The sequence below is a fragment of the Macaca mulatta genome, chromosome 15 (assembly GCF_049350105.2).
Source record: "Macaca mulatta isolate MMU2019108-1 chromosome 15, T2T-MMU8v2.0, whole genome shotgun sequence".
In the NCBI taxonomy this organism is placed as follows: domain Eukaryota; kingdom Metazoa; phylum Chordata; class Mammalia; order Primates; family Cercopithecidae; genus Macaca; species Macaca mulatta.
This window is the reverse complement of record NC_133420.1, coordinates 15,945,752-15,966,219: the sequence shown is the minus strand read 5'-3', so window position 1 is coordinate 15,966,219 and position 20,468 is coordinate 15,945,752. Positions and strand designations below refer to the sequence as shown.

The 20,468-nt window shown below is 53.8% G+C and overlaps 1 protein-coding gene across 4 annotated transcripts; it reads left to right on the top strand.

Moving 5' to 3' along the window:
• Nucleotides 1–1,423: 1,423 nt before the first annotated feature.
• Nucleotides 1,424–20,404, top strand: LOC114672712 (proline rich transmembrane protein 1B). 4 transcript variants are annotated; one of them, XM_077967514.1, is made up of 7 exons: nt 1,549–1,687; nt 3,885–4,042; nt 6,790–6,891; nt 14,616–14,696; nt 15,092–15,564; nt 16,600–16,743; nt 18,599–20,404. In XM_077967514.1, exons 6-7 carry the CDS (start codon nt 16,612–16,614, stop codon nt 18,746–18,748), a joined length of 282 nt encoding a protein of 93 aa, XP_077823640.1. In that variant the 5' UTR covers nt 1,549–1,687; nt 3,885–4,042; nt 6,790–6,891; nt 14,616–14,696; nt 15,092–15,564; nt 16,600–16,611; the 3' UTR covers nt 18,749–20,404. The 4 variants fall into 4 exon arrangements, with proteins under 4 accessions (XP_077823636.1, XP_077823639.1, XP_077823640.1 ...); XM_077967510.1 differs by lacking the exon at nt 14,616–14,696 and having other exon boundaries at nt 1,424–1,687; XM_077967513.1 differs by lacking the exon at nt 14,616–14,696 and having other exon boundaries at nt 1,424–1,687; nt 15,092–15,598; nt 16,570–16,743.
• Nucleotides 20,405–20,468: the final 64 nt, after the last annotated feature.

The following is a 20,468-nucleotide window of genomic DNA, read 5'->3' as shown; positions in this document are numbered from 1 at the left end:
ATTTGCTTTGGATGGGTGCTCTTTCCTAGAGCCAATTTTGTTTTAATGACAATTTTTAGGGTAGGGGCATCTAGATTAGCAGATAGGCTGACTTTGAACTCCATATTCATGTGAGGAACAGGCCCAGGGCTACAACTCTCAGGGAGATTTTATTTCCAGAATTCACACTGGGTCACACCAGCTTCCTTCTCACCCCTGTGGGCCACGGGTAGATTTTGTTTTCTGTTCATTTCTCTTCATCCCAACTCCCTGCTTCCCAGACCGGGAGGAAAAGCAGGGAACTCAAGCCCTAGACTCTGAGACCAAAGCACCCAGGGCTGTTGCACACTTCCTGGGCATATCTGTCCCTCTATCTTCATTGCTGGTCCCTGAAGATTCTCTTGGCTACCTGGAAGCTCAGCTATGAACATGAAAGGCTGTCTGGCATGCTGGTGTTGTGTCTCTAGCACTTCCACGTGGTTGGACTGGGACCTGCCTCAGATTCTCCGGTCTGGCACATTTCAGAGAACAGAAGTCCCACACAAATGGTTTTTAAAAGTCAAGATATTTTGGCCAGCCATGGTGGCTCATGCCTGTAACCCCAGCAGTTTGGGAGGCTGAGGCGGGTGGATTACGAGGTCAGGAGATTGAGACCAACCTGGCTAACATGGTGAAACCCTGTCTCTACTAAACATACAAAAATTGGCCAGGTGCGATGGCTCGAGCCTGTAATCCCAGCACTTTGGGAGGCCGAGACGGGCCGATCACAAGGTCAGGAGATCAAGACCATCCTGGCTAACACGGTGAAACCCCGTCTCTACTAAAAAAAAAATACAAAAAATTAGCCGGGCAAGGTGGCGGGCGCCTGTAGTTCCAGCTACTTGGGAGGCTGAGGCAGGAGAATGGCATGAACCCTGGAGGCGGAGCTTGCAGTGAGCTGAGATCTGGCCACTGCACCCCAGCCTGGGCGACAGAGCCAGACTCTGTCTCAAAATAAATAAATAAATACAAATACAAATACAAATACAAAAATTAGCCAGGCTTGGTGGCGGGCGCCTGTAATCCCAGCTACTCAGGAGGCTGAGGCAGGAGAATTGCTTGAACTCGGGAGGTGGAGGTTTCAGTGAGCTGAAATGGCACCACTGAACTCCAGCCTGGGCAAAAGAGGGAGACTCTGTCTTAAAAACAGAAATGAGAGATTTCACATTAAAACCTACGTTTCTGGCTTCTTTTGCTGGAAAATTAAAAGAAAGCTACAGCCGCCGTGACTCCCCTCCGTGCAGGTCACATCCGCCCAGCTGTGGTGTCCGGTTGCCCAGGTCCCCACCACTCCTCATTGTCTCATGCTGCCCCGCTGGCCTTGCGGGCACTCTCGTGTGCCACCCTGACTTCTCTAGTCCGCCTGGCTGGCTCCCCCTCCTACCCCAACCCGTCCAGCCCTGCACAGCACCGCGGAGCCTCCATCAAGCCTGTTCTACCCAGGCAGGCAGGGAGGCAGGTCCGGCGGAGCTCAGGGCGCGAGGGAGCGACTGTTGACCCAGCCGTGGGCAAACAAGGCGATCAATTATTAACCGGCCGCGCTGCAGGCACCAGGAAACCTGAGCCTGCGGTGCAAGCCGAGCCAGCCCGACGGGAGGCGAAGGGCCAGGGAGTCGCGCAGCCCCTGCAGCCGCCGCGGGCTCAGACCATGGAGGCAGGAGCTGGAGGGGTAGGTGCTGGCGGGGCAGGTATGGCTGGGCAGATGCCTGCGGGGCAGGTGCTGGTGGGACAGGTGCTGGCGAGGCAGGTGCAGGCGGAGCAGGTGCTGGAGGGGGTGTAGGTGGTAGATAACAGCGGCGGCTGCTGGAGGGGCAGGTGCTGGTGGGGCCGGTGCTGGAGGGGGTTTGGGGGTAGATACCTGCGGGCCCGGTTCTGGAGGGGCAGGGATCAGAGGGGCGGGCCCAGGCCCGGGATTGTGGTGCCCCGGAAGCCGGCAGCAACAACATGGGGGAGAATGTCCGGCCCAGGACACCCCACCCGGAGCCAGGGTGGGGAGGGCCGGGAAGCTGCTGTGGAAAGTTCGGGAGCTCTGGGGGCGCTCCTGTGGGCGAGCCAGGGACGGGGCCGTGGCAGTTCATTCTCTGCGCATTTTGTCCCCTCCCGCCCCGTGTCCCGCCTCTAGCAGCTCCGCTCACCGCGGCCAGGCTGAAGCCCTTGCAGCAGGGGAGTGGGCAACCCTGGCCAGGGCGGGCTGGAGATAGAGCCTGTAGTGGGGAGCACGAGCTGGGAAGAGACCCCACGGGCTAATTCGGGGACGGAGAGCTGGAGACAGGGACCGAGAGGGGTGGGGTGGGGGCAGAGCTGGAGACAGGCGCGGACGCGGGTGGGACTTGGCCAAGGCTGGGACCAACTAGACGTCGCCCATCCCCAGGTGCCAGGCGCTGAAAGGGGCGGGAGACAGGGAACCGAGACGTCGTCCTTACCCTGGGGAGTCTCTGGCTGGCAGGAGGCAGTGGGGCGGTAGCAGTGGGACCCCTGCAGAGTCCCGCGCACTCTCTGCCCCCGCATCCCCTAGCGCGGCGGAGCTCCAGAGCCCAGGGATGAGGTGCACCCAGTCCCATTTGCAAGAAACTCCGGGAGATGCTGGAGGGCTGACCCCTCCCGCCCCTGCCCCGCCCTCCAGGACCTCCCCCCAAATCCTCAAGCACTTGCCCGGCGGGGAGCCCGGATCCCCCTTCCCAGCTGGAATGCCTGGTGGAGGCTCTGGTGTCAAGAACCTGAGAACCCACCCGAGGCCCCGCCAGGCAGCGCCGCCAGCAGGTTTATTTACTCTGGGGCTCTATCTCCGCGCCATCGGGCCAGGTATTTGCCCTGGCGGGATCCAGGGAAACTGCGGTTTTTGTTTTGATAGCTGGGGCAGGGACAGCATCGCAGAGAGACCTGTTTCGAGTGGAGAGCTGACTCGCTGAGACCCACGTTTCCTGCTGGCAGCGTGGGTTCCCTCATTAGTAAAATGGGGAGCATAAAAACGAAAGAACACCAGAGGATGACCCGGGTTACGGAAGCAAAAGCTCTCAGAGCAGAGCCTGGCCTCATGTTCGCCTTTTTTTTTTTTTTTGAGACTGAGTCTGGCTCTATTGCCCAGGCTGGAGTGCAGTGGCACGATCTCGGCTCACTGCAACCTCCTTCTCCCAGGTTCAAGGGATTCTCCTTCCCAAGTAGTTGGGATTACAGGCGCCCAATGTCAGGCCTCTGAGCCAAAGCTAAGCCATCATATCCCCTTTGACCTGCACGTACACATCCAGATGGCTGATTCCTGCCTTAACTGATGACATTCCACCACGAAAGAAGTGCAAATGGCCTGTTCCTGCCTTAACTGATGACAGTACCTTGTGAAATTCCTTTTCCTGGCTCATCCTGGCTTAAAAGCTCCCCCACGGAGCACTTTGTGACCCCCACCCCTCCCCGCCAGAGAACAACCCCCTTTGACTGGAATTTTCCTTTACCTAGCCAAATCCTATGAAACCGCCCCACCCAGGGGCGGGGGGTGGTGGCTCAGGCCTGTAATCCCAGCACTTTGGGAGGCCCAGGCCGGTGGGTCACGAGGTCAGGAGATTGAGACCATCCTGTTTAACACTGTGAAACCCTGTCTCTACTAAAAATACAAAAAATTAGCCGGCGTGGTGGTGGGCACCTATAGTCCCAGCTACTCAGAAGGCTGAGGCAGGAGAATGCCTGAGCCCGGGAGGCGGAGCTTGCAGTGAGTCAAGATTGCACCACTGCCTAGTCTCAAAAAAAAAAAAAAAAAAAGGCCCCACCCCTATCTCCCTTCCCCGACTCTCTTTTTGGACTCAGCCCACCTACATCCAGATGATTAAGAAGCTTTATTGCTCACACAAAGCCTGTTTGGTGGTCTCTTCACACAGAAGAGAGTGAAATTTGGTGCTGTGACTCCGGTCGGGGGACCTCCCATGGGAGATCAATCCCCTGTCCTCCTGCTCTTTGCTCCGTGAGCAAGATCCACCTACGACCTCAGGTGCTCAGATCAACCAGCCCAAGGAACATCTCACCAATTTTAAATCGGGTAAGCGGCTTCTCTTTTTTTTTTTTTTATTTTGAGACGGAGTCTTGCTCTGTAGCCCGGGCTGGAGTGCAGTGGCCGGATCTCAGCTCACTGCAAGCTCCGCCTCCCGGGTTTGCGCCATTCTCCTGCCTCAGCCTCCTGAGTAGCTGGGACTACAGGCGCCCGCCACCTCGCCCGGCTAGTTTTTTGTATTTTTAGTAGAGACGGGGTTTCACCGTGTTAGCCAGGATGGTCTCGATCTCCTGACCTCGTGATCCGCCCGTCTCGGCCTCCCAAAGTGCTGGGATTACAGGCTTGAGCCACCGCGCCCGGCTGCGGCTTCTCTTTACTCTCTTCTCCAGCCTCTCTCAGTATCCCTCAATCTGTTTCTCCTTTCAATCTTGGTGCCACCCTTCAATATCTCCCTTCTCTTAATTTCAGTTCCTTTCCTTTTCTGGTAGAGACAAAGGAGACGCGTTTTATTCGTGGACCCAAAACTCAGGCCCGGTCACGGACTCGGGAAGACCGTCTTCCCTTGGTGTTTAATCAAGCGGGGACGCCTGCCTGATTGATTATTCACCCACATTCCATTAGTGTCTGATCACCGCAGGGACACCTGCCTTGGTCATTCACCCACATTCCCTTGGTGGCAAGTCAATTGCGGGGACTTTGGCAAACTCAAGCACATTGCAGCCCAGGGCTGCTCAGCCAACCCCTTCTCTCCGGGTCTCTACCCTTCTCTTTAAACCTGCCTCCTTCACTATGGGCAACCTTCCACCCTCTCTTCCTCCCTCTTCTCCCTTAGCCTCTGTTCTCAGGAACTTAAAACCTCTTCAACTCTCGCCTGACCTAAAATCGACGTGTCTTATTTTCTCCTGCAACATCGCTTGACCTCAATACAAACACGACGGTGGTTCCAAATAGCCAGAAAACGGCACTTTCGATTTTTCCATCCTACAAGATCTAGATAATTCTTGTCGTAAAATGGGCAAACGGTCTGAGGTCCCTGACGTCCAGGCATTCTTTTACACATCGGTCCCTCCCTAGTCTCTGTTCCCAATGCAACTCGTCCCAAATCTTCCTTTCCCTCCCGCCTGTCCCCTCAGTCCCAACCCCGAGCGTCGATGAGACTTTTGAATCTTCCTTTTCTACAGACCCATCTGGCCTCTCCCCTCCTCCACAGGCTGCTCCACGCCAGGCTGAGCTAGGTCCCAATTCTTCCTCAGCCTGTGCTCCCCACCCTATAATCCTTTTATCGCCTCCCTTCCTCACAGCTGGTCTGGCTTACAGTTTCGTTCCGCGACTAGCGCTCTCCTACCTGCCCAGCACTTTCCTCTTTAAAGGGTGGCTGGAGCTAAAGGCATAGTCAAGGTAATGCTCCTTTTTCTTTACCTGATCGCCCCCAAATCAGTTAGTGTTTAGGCTCTTTTTCATCAAATATGAAAAACCCAGCCCAGGTCATGGCTCTTTTGGCAGCAACGCTTAGACGCTTTACAGCCCTAGACCCTAAAAGGTCAAAAGGCCGGCTGGGCGCGGTGGCTCACGCCTGTAATCCCAGCACTTTGGGAGGCAGAGGCGGGTGGATCACGAGGTCAGGAGATCAAGACCATCCTGGCTAACGCGGTGACATCCCCTGTCTACTTAAAATACAAAAAATTAGCCGGGCGTGGTGGCGGCGCCTGTAATCTCAGCTATTCAGGAGGCTGAGGCAGGAGAATGGCCTGAATCCGGGAGGTGGAGCTTGCAGTGAGCCGAGATTGAGCCACTGTACTCCAGCCTAGGTGACAGAGCGAGACTCTGTCTCAAAAAACAAACAAACAAACAAAAAGGTCAAAAGGCTGTCTTATTCTCAATATACATTTTGAGACTCTGTCTCAAAAAACAAACAAACAAAAAGGTCAAAAGGCTGTCTTATTCTCAATATACATTTTGAGACTCTGTCTCAAAAAACAAACAAACAAACAAAAAGGTCAAAAGGCTGTCTTATTCTCTTTTTTTTTTTTTTTTTTTTTTTGAGACGGAGTCTCGCTCTGTCACCCAGGCTGGAGTGCAGTGCCCGGATCTCAGCTCACTGCAAGGTCCGCCTCCCGGGTTCACGCCATTCTCCTGCCTCAGCCTCCCGAGTAGCTGGGACTACAGGTGCCTGTCACCTCGCCCGGCTAATTTTTTGTATTTTTAGTAGAGACGGGGTTTCACTGTTAGCCAGGATGGTCTCGATCTCCTGACCTCGTGATCCGCCCGTCTCGGCCTCCCAAAGTGCTGGGATTACAGGCTTGAGCCACCGCGCCCGGCGTCTTATTCTCAATATACATTTTATTACCTAATCCACTCCTGACATTAAATAAAACCCCCACAATTAAATTCTGGCCCTCAAACCCCACAACAGGACTTAATTAACCTCACCTTCAAGGGGTACAATAATAGAGTAGAGGCAGCCAAGTAGCAATGTATTTCTGAGTTGCAATTCCTTGCCTCCGCTGAGACAAACCCCAGCCACATCTCCAGCACACAAGAACTTCCAAATGCCTGAACCGCAGCTGCCAGGGGTTCCTCCAGAACCTCCTCCCCCAGGAGCTTGCTACAAGTGTCGGAAATCTGGCCACTGGGCCAAGGAATGCCCGCAGCCCGGGATTCCTCCTAAGCCGTGTCCCATCTGTGTGGGACCCCACTGGAAATCGGACTGTTTTTCAGTTTTTCAACTCACCTGGCAGCCACTCCCAGAGCTCCTGGAATTCTGGCCCAAGGCTCTCTGACTGACTCCTTTCCAGATCTTCTTGGCTTAGCGGCTGAAGACGGACGCTGCCCAATCGCCTTGGAAACCTCCTAGACCATCACGGACGCCGAGCTTCCGGTAACTCTCACAGTGGAGGGTAAGTCCGTCCCCTTCTTAATCAATACGGAGGCTACTCACTCCACATTACCTTCTTTTCAAGGGCCTGTTTCCCTTGCCTCCATAACTGTTGTGGGTATTGACAGCCAGGCTCCTAAGCCTCTTAAAACTCCCCAACTCTGGTGCCAACTTGGACAACATTCTTTTTTTTTCCTTTTTTTTTTTTTTTGAGACGGAGTCTCACTCTGCTGCCCAGGCTGGGGTGCAGTGGCCGGATCTCAGCTCACTGCAAGCTCCGCCTCCCGGGTTTACGTCATTCTCCTGCCTCAGCCTCCCGAGTAGCTGGGACTACAGGCGCCCGCCACCTCGCCCGGCTAGTGTTTGTAATTTTTAGTAGAGACGGGGTTTCACCGTGTTAGCCAGGATGGTCTCGATCTCCTGACCTCGTGATCCGCCCGTCTCGGCCTCTCAAAGTGCTGGGATTATAGGCTTGAGCCACCGCGCCCGGCCGACAACATTCTTTTATGCAATCTTTTTTAGTTATCTCCGCATGCCCAGTTCCCTTATTAGGCGGAGACATTTTAACCAAATTATCTGCATTTTAACTAAATTATCTGCTTCCCTGACTATTCCTGGACTATAGCCACATCTCATTGCCTCCCTTCTTCCCAACCCAAAGCCTCCTTTGCGTCTCCCTCTTGTATCTCCCACCTTAATCCAGAAGTATATCATGCACCCCTTACCATCCTATTAAAGGTTAATCACCCTTACCGCGCTCAATGCCAATATCCCATCCCACAGCACGCTTTAAAAGGATTAAAGCCTGTTACCACTCACCTGTTTTTAAGGCTTCTAAAGTCTATAAACTCTCCTTACAATTCCACCATTTTAGCTGTCCAAAAACCAGACAAGCCTTACAGGTTAGATCAGGATCTGCGCCTTATCAACCAAATCGTTCTGCCTATCCACCCCGCGATTCCAAACCCATATACTCTCCTATCCTCAGTACCTCCCTCCACAACCCATTATTCTGTTCTGTATCTCAAACACACTTTCCTTCCTATTCCTTTGCACCCTTCATCCCAGCCTCTCTTTGCTTTCACTTGGACTGACCCTGACACCCATCAGGCTCAGCAAATTAACCTGGGTAAGGCTGCACAGACATCCCCCATTACTTCAGTCAAGCCCAAATTTCTTCCTCATCTGTTACCTATCTTGGCATAATTCTCTGATGCGGGCCAGCCCCTCCACACCTGTGGGTGTTTCTCGTCAGGTGGGACGAAAGACTGAGAAAGGAAATAAGACACAGAGAAAAAGTGTAGAGAAAGAACCGTGGGCCCAGGGGACCGGCGCTCAGCATACGGAGGACCCACGCCAGCACTGGTCTCTGAGTTCCTTCAGTATTTATTGATCACTATCTCTACCATCTCAGAGAGGGGGATGTGGCAGGACTATAGGGTAATAGTGGGGAGAGGGTCAGCAGGAAAACATGTGAGCAAAGATCTCTGTGTCATAAATAAGTTTAAGGAAAGGTGCTGTGCCTTGGTGTGCACGTAGGCCAGATTTATGTTTGACTTTACGCAAACATCTCGGTGCATTAAAGAGCAGTATTGCTGCCAGCATGTCTCACCTCCAGCCATAAGGCAGTTTTCTCCTATCTCAGTAAATTGAACATACGTTCTGGTTTTACACCGAGACATTCCATTCCCAGGGAGGAACAGGAGACAGATGCCTTCCTCTTATCTCAACTGCAAAGAGGCCTTCCTCTTTCACGAATCCTCCTCAGCACAGACCCTTTACGGGTGTCGGGCTGGGGGATGGTCAGGTCAGGTCTTTCTCTTCCCACCAGGCATATCTCAGGCTATCACATGGGGAGAAACCTTGGCCAATGCCTGGCTTTCCTGGGCAGAGGTCCCTGTGGACTTCCGCAGTGCATTGTGTCCCTGGGTACTTGAGACTGGAGAATGGCGATGACTTTTACCAAGCATACTGCCTGCAAACACTTCTTTAACAAAGCACAGCCCTAAATCCATTAAACCTTGAGTCAACACAGCACATGTCTCTGCAAGCACAGGGTTGGGGCTAGGGTTACAGATTAACAGCATCTCAAGGCAGAAGAATTTCTCTTAGTACAAAACAAAATGGAGTCTCTTATGTCTACTTCTTTCTACATAGACACAGTAACAGTCTGATCTCTCTTTCTTTTCCCCACAATTCTCATGAAAACACACATGCTCTCCCTGCTGATCATGTCCGGCTAATCTCTCAAACCCCAATCCCTTCTACAAAACAACAACTTCTTTCCTTCCTAGGCATGTTTAGTGCGGTCAGAATTCTTTTTTTTTTTTTTTTTTTTTGAGACAGAGTCTCGCTTTGTCACCCAGGCTGGAGTGCAGTGGCCGGATCTCAGCTCACTGCAAGCTCTGCCTCCCGGGTTCACACCATTCTCCTGCCTCAGCCTCCCGAGTAGCTGGGACTACAGGCGCCCGCCACCTCACCCGGCTAGTTTTTTGTATTTTTTAGTAGAGACGGGGTTTCACCGTGTTAGCCAGGATGGTCTCGATCTCCTGACCTCGTGATCCACCCGTCTCGGCCTCCCAAAGTGCTGGGATTACAGGCTTGAGCCACCGCGCCCGGCCGTGCGGTCAGAATTCTTACACAACAGCCGGAACCACGCCCCGTAGCCTTTCTGTCCAAACAACTTGACCTTACTGTTTTAGCCTAGCCCTCATGTCTGCGTGCAGCGGCTGCCACTGCTTTAATACTTTTAGAGACCCTCAAAATCACAAACTATGCTCAACTCAATCTCCAATCTTTGCTGGCAGGGCTATGCTGAACCTACTTGGGCACGCTGTAATTGGATGTCCTGGGTTCTCCCAATTCTTAGTCCTTTAATACCTGTTTTTCTCCTTCTCTTATTCGGACTTTGTGTCTTCCGTTTAGTTTTTCAATTCATACAAAACTGCATCCAGGCCATCACCAATCATTCTATATGACAAATGCTCCTTCTAACAACCCCACAATATCACCACTTACCACAAAATCTTCCTTCGGCTTAATCTCTCCCACTCTAGGTTCCCATGTCGCCCCTAATCCCGCTTGAAGCAGCCCTGAGAAACATCGCCCATTCTCTCTCCACACCACCCCCTAAAAATTTTCACTGCCCCCACACTTCAACACTGTTTTGTTTTGTTTTTCTTATTAATATAAGAAGACAGGAATGTCAGGCCTCTGAGCCCAAGCTAAGCCATCATATCCCCTTTGACCTGCACGTACACATCCAGATGGCTGATTCCTGCCTTAACTGATGACATTCCACCACGAAAGAAGTGCAAATGGCCTGTTCCTGCCTTAACTGATGACAGTACCTTGTGAAATTCCTTTTCCTGGCTCATCCTGGCTCAGAAGCCCCCCCACTGAGCACCTTGTGATTCCCCACCCCTCCCCACCAGAGAACAACCCCCTTTGACTGGAATTTTCCTTTATCTACCCAAATCCTATAAAATAACCCCACCCAGGAGCCGGGTGCAGTGGTTCACGCCTGCAATCCCAGCACTTTGGATGGCCGAGGCCTGTGGATCACGAGGTCAGGAGATCTAGACCATCCTGGCTAACACGGTGGAACCCCATCTCTACTAAATATACAAAAAAGAAATTATCCGGGCATGGTGGCGGGCGCCTGTAGTCCCAGTTACTTGGGAAACTGAGGCAGGAGTATGGTGTGAACCCGGGAGGCAGAGTTTGCAGTCAGCCGAGATCACACCACTGCACTCCAGCCTGGGCAACAGATCGAGACTCTGTCTCAAAAAAAAAAAAAAAAAAAAAAAAAAGATTATTACTATGATTTATCTTCGCTTTACAGATGAGGAAATGGAGGCACAGAAAGTCTGTCACATGCCACGCCTCCCTTTTGGGGAGGACAAAGTCTCACTCTGTAGCCCTGGCTGGAGTACGGTGGTTCGATCACAGCTCACTGCACCCTCCTGTGAGGAAGCCACAACGTCTGGCCAAGTTTGTTTATCTTGACCTCATGGAGCATAGTTATAATGGCTGCTTTTTCTAGAAATTCCAATATCAGGTCATCTCAGGGTTGGCATCTGCTGACTGTCTTTTCCTTTGAGCATTGGTCACGTTTCCACATTTGTATGGCGAACCATCTTGGATTGTGTCCTGGACATTGTGAATAGTATTGTTTCACGTGTCCGTGTGAAGAGACCACCAAACAGGCTTTGTGTGAGTAACAAGGCTGTTTATTTCACCCGGGTGCAGGCAGGCTGAGTCCGAAAAGAGAGTCAGCAAACAGTGGTGGATTATCATTAGTTCTTACAGGTTTTGGGATAGGCGGTGGAGTTAAGAGCAATGTTTTGGGGGCAGGGGGTGGATCTCATAAAGTACATTGTCAAGGGTGGGGAGAATTATAAAGAACCTTCTTGGCCAGGTGCGGTGGCTCAAGCCTGTAATCCCAGCACTTTGGGAGGCCGAGACGGGCGGATCACGAGGTCAGGAGATCGAGACCATCCTGGCTAACACGGTGAAACCCTGTCTCTACTAAAAAGTACAAAAAACGGCCGGGCGCGGTGGCTCAAGCCTGTAATCCCAGCACTTTGGGAGGCCGAGATGGGTGGATCACGAGGTCAGGAGATCGAGACCATCCTGGCTAACACAATGAAACCCCGTCTCTACTAAAAATACAAAAAAATTAGCCGGGCGAGGTGGCGGGCGCCTGTAGTCCCAGCTACTCGGGAGGCTGAGGCAGGAGAATGGTGTAAACCCGGGAGGCGGAGCTTGCAGTGAGCCGAGATAGCGCCACTGCACTCCAGCCTGGGCGACAGAGCGAGACTCCGTCTCAAAAAAAAAAAAAAAAAAAGTACAAAAAACTAGCCAGGCGAGGTGGCGGGCTCCTGTAGTCCCAGCTACTTGGGTGGCTGAGGCAGGAGAATGGCGTAAACCCGGAAGGCGGAGCTTGCAGCCAGCCGAGATTGCACCACTGCACTCCAGCCTGGGCTACAGAGCGAGACTCCGTCTCAAAAAAAAAAAAAAAAAAAAGTACAAAAAACTAGCCAGGCGAGGTGGCGGGCTCCTGTAGTCCCAGCTACTTGGGTGGCTGAGGCAGGAGAATGGCGTAAACCCGGAAGGCGGAGCTTGCAGCCAGCCGAGATTGCACCACTGCACTCCAGCCTGGGCTACAGAGCGAGACTCCACCCCAAAAAAAAAAAAAAAAAAAAGAACCTTCTTAAGGGTGGGGGAGATTACAAAGTACATTGATCAGTTAGGGTGGGGCAGAAGCCACAATGCTGGAATGTCATCAGTTAAGGCTATTTTCACTTCTGTGGATCTTCAGTGGCTTCAGGCCATCTGGATGTATAGTGCAGGTCACTGAGGATATGATGGCTTAGTTTAGGTTCAGAGGCCTGACGAGTATGTTGTGTAGATTCTTAGTCCTGTTACAGTTCCCCTGGAGAAAGTGGGTTTGTTTGGTTGCAGCAGGCAATCAGCCTGGTTCGTTTCAGACCACAAGTTCTGTTTCACCTTCTATGAGTGGCATTTCCAAACTCGGGTCAGTTCTCAGAGTTTTTGTTAGGCTGGTCTGGGTTTTTCTCCTGCACATGCAGTTCAGGGGGAGACTGAGACTTGGGTGAATTCGTTCTAGGGAGTCCAACCATCCCAGTTTGTTTGGGACTAAGGAGTTTCCCAGGATGTGAGATTCTCAGTAGTAAATCCGAGAAGGTCCTGGGCAGACAGTGATAGGGTGGTCACCCCAGGTCACACACAGAATCAGGGGACCCCCTTTCTCCAGCTCTGTCTCTTCTAGGTCTGCCCCCATCTTCTCACTCTGCAGAGAGTGGGGAGCCCTTTCCTTTCCTGGTCCATCTGGTCAGAAGGACAGCGTTTCTACTGGACTTTTAGTCTCCTGTTCTGATCCTCCAGTGGGGGTCTGCTGCTGGTGCTCTGTGCTGCCAGGGCAATGAGAGGGGAAAAGCAGGGAACTCACCCCCTCGAAGTCCATTTCTCTACGTTTTTTGTTTTGTTTGTTTTGTTTTGTTTTGTTTTTTGAGATGGAGTCTCACTGTTTCCCAGGCTGGAGTGCAGTGGCGTGATCTCGGCTCACTGCAACCTCTGCCTCCTGGGTTCCAGCAATTCTCCTGCCTCAGCCTCCTGAGTAGCTGGGATTACAGGCATGTGCCACCACGCCCAGCTAATTTTTTTTGTATTTTCAATAGAGACAGGGTTTCACCATATTGGCCAGGCTGGTCTCAAACTCCTGACCTCAAGTGATCTGTCCGCCTTGGCCTCTTGGGAGCCACCGTGACTGGCCCATTTCTCTAAGGTTTTTTTTTTTTTTTTTTTTTTTTGAGATGGAGTCTCACTCTGTAGCCCAAGCTGTAGTGCAAAGGTGCAATCTTGACTCACTGCAACCTTCGCCTTTGGGGCTTCAGCAATTGTCCTGCCTCAGCCTCCCAAGTAGCTGGGACTAGAGACATGCGCTACCCACACGTGGTTAATTTATTTATATATATATATATATATATATATATATATATATAGCAGAGACGGGGTTTCTTTATGTTGTCCTGGGTGGTCTCAAACTCCTAAGCTCAGATGATCCACCCGCCTCGGCCTCCCAAAGTGCTGGGATTATAGGCGTGAGCCACCACGCCCGGCCATTCTCTAAGCTTTGACTCCACTCCACAACCTGCCTGCTTTTGTTTGCTTTTCAGTGACCTTAGATGGTTCCTTTTTGTATTTTGTCTAGACTTTTCAACTGTCATCAGCTGGAGAGATAGGCTTTTAAAAAATTGTGCTAAATACGTATAACATACAATTTATCATTTGAACCACTTATAAGTATGCGATTCAGTGGCATTAAGTACACTCAGATTGTTGTGCAAGCATCACCACCATCTTACCTCCGGAACGCTTTTTCATCTTCCCAAACAGAAACTCTATACCCATGAAACACTAACTCCCCAGTCCCAGCCCCTGCTAACCTGGAGAGAAAGGTCTTTAAAGCTTCTGCTTACAAAATGTTTGTCAATGCCCCATTGTCCAAAGCAAGTCACACGGCCAAGCCCAGATCCAAGGGGTGGAGAAACAGGGAACATCACAGATAAAGGTGTGGAGGTATAAACAGCGTGGCAGGTGTATGGGGTGCGGGGGCCATGAGTGAACCCCTGGCTGCTGGGAGGGGGTTGAGGCAGGACGTGCCAGGGGCTCAGCATTCCCTGACACTGGGATCACTCTGGCAAGGATCCCTGCTTCTACCCGTGGGGGACTTTAGAAAGGGTCCGCCCACCCCCACTGAGATGTCTGTGTGATGTCTGTTTCACTCATCCCTCTGCCTTCTATAACCCTTAAGGACACTTAGGAAATGGACTTCTAAAGCCAGACCCCTGGCTCTGGGCTGCCCACTTCTGCTGTGAGGCCTGAATGCCCACCTATGTCAGGGGAGTCCGCTCTGCGATTCTCTTCCAGGGCCTTCCTTGCACGCTTGCCTGAGGCCCTCTGGTGCTCAGCTGGTCGGGATGCTCTCAGGAGGTGCAGGGGACCTTAAGAATTTGTTGGGACCTGACCAGGCACCACCACGGCCTATCTTTGGGTGGTGAAGGCCAGGGCCTGGGTCGGCAGCAAGGCAGCTGGGCAGCTTTGAGGCTCTGAGTCCTGGCTTCAAACTGCTGGGCCCTGTGTATTCTGGTGCCCATTCTCTTGGTGCCTCAGTGTGCATATGGCCCTTAGTGACCTCCTGGCTCCACCATGTTACTCTAGCTACAGTTTGGCAGCTCCTGGGCACCTCACCCCTCCCCTACAACTCCAAGCCAAGAATATAATTGGTTCAGCTCATCTCAGGTAGGCATCCCCTTCTTTGGAGGTGTATCTCAGGACAGCCAATCAGGGGCTTCCCTGGGCGGATTCTCCTTTTCTGGTCCAATTAGCTTTGACATAAAGGCCTTGGGGGCAAAACTACCTCCCAATAGAGGCCATCTGCCAAGGAAAGGGGGCGGGGCAGTGTGGGGAGGGGCGGGGCCAGCAGCCTGGGTTCCCACCCAGATGAGTCGTTCAGTCTGTGTGACCCTAGCAAGGCGGGTGGCCCCTCTGGGCCTGTTTTCTAGTCCCTTTGGGTCAAGATCCGATGAGGCCCAGCTGCAGAGGGCTGGGAGCTTGGTTTGTGGGAGCTTCGGGACCAGGGAGGTCCCACCCAGCCTGGTGGCCTCTTGCTTATGGCCGCTGCCATTTCCTTCCAGGGTCCGACACGAAAGGGGGCGGCAGCCCCGCCACCCCTGAGGACCCCCGGAGTCCCCCAAAGCCCGCCGCCCCCGAGGATCCCCAGATTTCCGCCCAGCCCGCGCTGCCGCAGCTCCCGCGCCGCCCGCAGCCCCTGGACGAGGATGGGGCGCTCAGCGAGGACGGGGCCGCGGGGGGCAGCGAGCCCACACCAGAGGACGCCCCGGCACAGGCGGTGAGCGAGGCCGGTCCGGCTTCCAAGGCGGCGGCCAGCAGCGCCCCACACATCGGCTTCGTTGGGGAGCCCCCGCCCTACGCGCCCCCGGACCCCAAGGCCGCGCCGCTGCTGTACCCGCCCTTCCCGCAGGTGCCCGTGCTCCTGCAGCCCGCGCCGTCTGCGCTCTTCCCACCGCCGGCTCAGCTCTACCCGGCCGCGCCCACGCCACCCGCGCTCTTCCCGCCGCCCGCCGGGGCCACCTTCCCCTTCCCCGTGGTGAGTGGCGGCCGCCCTGGGCACGCTCCCCTCCGTGCTGTCTGCGCGTGGTCGGGGGCGCCCATGCGGAGGGCGAGAGGTCACTTCTGTCCTTGCAGAGGAGGAAGCGCCACCTTGGCCTGGGGGCGGGCGAGTCCTGGCGGCTCCTTAGAGGTAGGGGCGTTTGAGTGGGGTTTTGGAGGATGAATGGGGGGCTAAGGCAAAGAGAACGACAGGCACCCTGGGCAGAGCGCACCGCACAGGCGTGGAGGGGCCGAGACTGGGCGTTCTGGGGATGGTGGAGGCTTGTTTGGCTTGGTAGGGAGGGGAGGAAGGTGGGACCTGTGGTGAGGGACCCCAGAAACTTTGGGTAGGAGGTGATTTGATTAGATGTGCTTTAAAAACAAAACAGTCCGGGCGCGATGCCTCATACCTGTAATCCCAGCACTTTGGGAGGCCAAGACGGGCAGATGGCTTGGGCTTAGGAGTTCCAGACCAGCCTAGGCAACACAGTGAGCCCTCATCCCTACTGAATGTAAAAATAATTACCCGGGCGTGGTGGTGCACGCCTGTAGCCCCAGCTATTCATGAGGCTGAGGCAAGAGGATTGCTTGAGCCAGGGAGGTCGAGGCTGCAGTGAGCCGAGATCACACCACTGCACTCCAGGTTGAGTGATAGAGCAAGTCTCTGCCTCCAAAATAAAAATAAAAATAAAACCAAACAAAAATCCTGGGCTGACTGTGGGGGAAAGATTGGAGGTCCCCCAGGAAGGGGTGGCAAGCCCAGTAAGGACGATGAAATATCACAGAGGCTGGACCCTGGACTGAGCCAACTGCAGAGGGCAGGACTGAGGGCTCAGCGGGACTCAGTGGCCAGGGGTGCAAGAGGGAGAGGGCAGAGGGGCACCCTGACCCAACCCCTCCGTGAATTGCAGCCTCAACGGGTGGGGACTTGAAGACTGAGTGAGAGAACCTGCACGGCCTGGCTGGCCTTCTCACTCACTCTGCTGTCCAGAGGTTGGGCCAGTTCCTCACCACTGTGGCTCTGCCCCCACAGTACAATGGCCCCATGGCTGGCATGCCAGGCCCTGTCACGGTCGAGCACAGGCCCCTACCAAAGGACTATATGATGGAGTCAGTGCTGGTGACCCTTTTCTGCTGTCTGCTCACCGGCCTCATCGCCATCGTCTACTCCCACGAGGTAGGTGTGGGGGCGGCCCTGGGCACAGCCTCTCCTAGCACGCAGCCATTGGTGCCCCAGTGGGTCCACCGAGCCCCTTTTCCAGCAACACGGTCCCTGGCGTCTCTCCCTCTGGAGGGGGTAGGGAATTGGGAAGTCAGAGCCTAATTGTTTGTGGGGTCCTTGCCCCTCCTGTCTCTGCCCCCAACTACTCAAAATGTGCTGTGGAATGTTTGGCCAAAACAATTCACAGCAAAGGTGTGAATGACTGCTAAGTCCCATGCTGCCCATTCCAGTGGGGGTTTGTGTTTTAAAGGGGGTACCATCTGCTCATTCATTCCTATGCTCATCTAATCTATCCATCCACTCCATCTCTCCAACTCTCCGTCTCCCTAGCTCCCCATCCACTCACCCACCCATTTATCCATCCACCCACCCATCCACCATCTCTCTCTTTTTTTTTTTTTGAGACAGAGTCTCGCTCTGTTGCCCAGGCTGGAGTGTGGTGGCGCCATCTTGGCTCACTACAAGCTCTGCCTCCTGGGTTCACGCCATTCTCCTGCCTCAGCCTCCCCAGTAGCTGGGACTACAGGAGCCTGTCACCACCCCCGGCTATTTTTTTTTGTATTTTTAGTAGAGACGGGGTTTCACCTTGTTAGCCAGGATGGTCTCAATCTCCTGACCTTGTGATCCGCCCGTCTCTGCCTCCCAAAGTGTTGGGATTACAGGTGTGAGCCACCGCGCCCAGCCCATCCACCATCTCTCTAGCCTCCATCCATCATCCATCCATCATCCATCTACCATTCATCTACCATCTTCCATCCGCTCACCCCACTATTCATCCATCTGCCTACTCACCCACCCACCAATCCCTACCCATCCATCCATCCCTCCATTCATCCATCTACTCATCCATACACCCACTTATCACCCATCATCTCTCTAGTCTCCATCCATCCATCCATCCATCCACCCACCCATCCATCCACCCACCCATCCCTCTATCCATTCATCTATTTATTAGGCCCTGGGAATTCAAAGATGCCAATGTGATGACACTCTAATAGAGACAGAAGCAGGGCTGGGTGCGGTGGCTCACGACTGTAATCCTAGCATTTTGGGAGGCCGAGGTGGGTGGATCACCTGAGGTCAGGAGTTCGAGATCAGCTTGACCAATACAGTGAAACCCCATCTCTAGTAAAAATACAAAAATTAGCCAGGCATGGGGGTGGGCACCTGTAGTCCCAGCTACTCGGGAGGCTGAGACAGGAGAATCACTCGAACCCAGGAGGTGGAGGTTGCAGTGAGCTGAGATCGCACCACTGCACTCCAGTCTGGGAGATGGAGCAAGACTCTGTCTGAAGAAACAAACAAACAAACAAAAGCAGGCAAGCCTCTGGGGGCCTGTGCTCAAGGCTGACCTGGTCTCAGCCCTGGCTTCACTCTGCTGTTGAAGCCCCCAGCCATAAGCAGAAGGCAGCTCTCAGGACAACTCAGAGGTGGGACTTGAGAGGCTGCTGCCTGCTGGTGAATTCTGGCTCCACCATTAGTGGTGTGTCCCCGGGTAGGTCACTTAACTTCTCTGAGCCTTTGTTTCCACATCTGCAAAGTGGGGTCAGCCTCAGGGCTGCTGCAAGGATGGTAGAGGTTGAAGCTGAGGGCATCCGTCAGTGCTGAGCGTGACAAGCACCTGATGGCTGGCGGCCGCCACTGCCTTCACTCCTGCCCCCTTTTGAGCTGTGGGCCTGGCAGGTCCCTGACCTTTTCAGTGTGTCAGTTTCTCAAGTTTATGGAATTGGGCCTGGCCCTCAGTCGCACTGGGAGGGAGTGGGGGCTCCCTGTTCGCTCCTACCACCCCCTCCCTGTCTCGTTGCAGACTCGTGCAGCCCTGGGCAGGGGCGACCTGGCCCAGGCCGAGGAGGCCTCGCGGAAGGCCCGCTCGCTGGTGCTCTTCAGCCTGCTCTTCGGGGTCTTCGTGTCCACCAGCTGGGTCATCTACGTGGTGGTGGCTCTCTACCTTCCCTGAGGCTGTGACTCCTGTGGGGATGCCGGATGCCGGGATGCACAGGGATAACTGGCCGGGCCAGACCCTTTCTCTGCTGGTGGCCAGCTCTCGCCTGCAGAGGCCTCAACTGACTTGTGGCCAAGCCTCAGCCTCCTCAGCCCCCACAGGTGGCCCACTGGAGCCTCAGTCAGTGTCCTAATCCAAGGTGTCTCCAGAGCCTGACCCCAGCCGTGGGACAGGAGCCCACCAGAGGCCCATTTCCTAGGTGCCTCCTCTCAAGGCCTTCGTGGGACTCCTCTTGCCTTCATCTGTGCCCTTGGGAGGCCACTGGAGGGACCAAAGCCTTCACTGTCTTCAGAGCCATCTGGAAGGACACTGCAGCCTCCACCCCCTGCCCAACCTCCAGCCCAGCTTAGGTGATCGCGCTGCCAGTATTACCTTTCCCTGTGGGAGAGTGGAGTATGGTGGCTCCTGGCTGGTTGTTCCTCTATCTCTTCCCCGTCCCAGGAGACAGGGTCCCTCATGCTGACCCTACATCCAGAAACCAGGGCCACAGCGTCTGGTCAATCAACAGAAAGTGACACCCCGTGCAGGGCTTCACATTGCTACTTTGGGGACACTTCCTGGCTCTCTTCCAGGGCCCACGGCAACATCTGTCCACAGCTGGGCTCCAGGACACCCTACCCACCCCTCTCTGAGATGCTGTTGGCATAGAGGCAGTGCTGGCAAGAACCACCAAATGAGAGAGGATCAGCCGGGTCCTTGTTTGATGAGGGCCACCTGATTGGGGAGCACTTGAACCAAGATCCCTCCACCAGCCTGTAGAGCTGTACCTATGACCCTGGCATCAGATGCCTGGTACCCCAGTCCCATTAGCTGTGGTCCCAAGAATTACCCTGCATTTTAACAAGATTCAAAACCACTGCAGATGCTGGGCGAGGTGGCTCATGCCTGTAATCCCAGAACTTTGGGAGGCCAAGGTGGGTGGATCATCCGAGGTCAGGAGTTCAAGGCCAGCCTGATCAACATGGTGAAGCCCTGCCTCTACTAAAAATACAAAAATTAGCCGAGCATGGTGGCAGGCGCCTGTAATCCTAGCTACTCGGGAGGCTGAGGCAGGAGAATTGCTTGAACCTGGGAGGCGGAGGTTGCAGCGAGCTGAGATTGTGCCACTGCACTCCAGCCTGGGTGACAGAGTGAGACTCCGCCTCAAAAATAAACAAACAAAAAACCATTGCAGAGAGAGAAGAGGAAGGGGACCCCCAGCTGAGCCATACAAGATTGACAGCTCAAGCAAAATCGTTTGGTTTCAGAGCAGCCACCGTGTGCTACTTACAACTCTGGCACCAGGGGCTGAAACAGGAGAGTGGCCCAGCCCAGCCCAGTCCCTCCTCCAGAAAGCTGGAGAGGCAGGCATGAGGAAATACGTGATGAGCAGCCTGGAGACTGTGGATTTTGGTTCAGTAACCAGGGCCCGAGGTTCTGCATTTCTAATAAGCTTCCCAGTGACGCCGAAGCTGGTACTCAAACCAATAGCTAAGTAAGTGGGAAATTATCAAAACTACTAAAAGACATTAAAACCAGGATCATGACATGGATGCCCCCGGTGTCTCTATTCGACATTGTTGTGAAGTTCCAGCTAATGCAAAAAATAAAGTGAAATTTCTAGTAAGAAAACTATAAGAGAAAATTATTACCTAGCTAGACTATCCAAGAGTCAATTAAAAAAACATGAAACTAG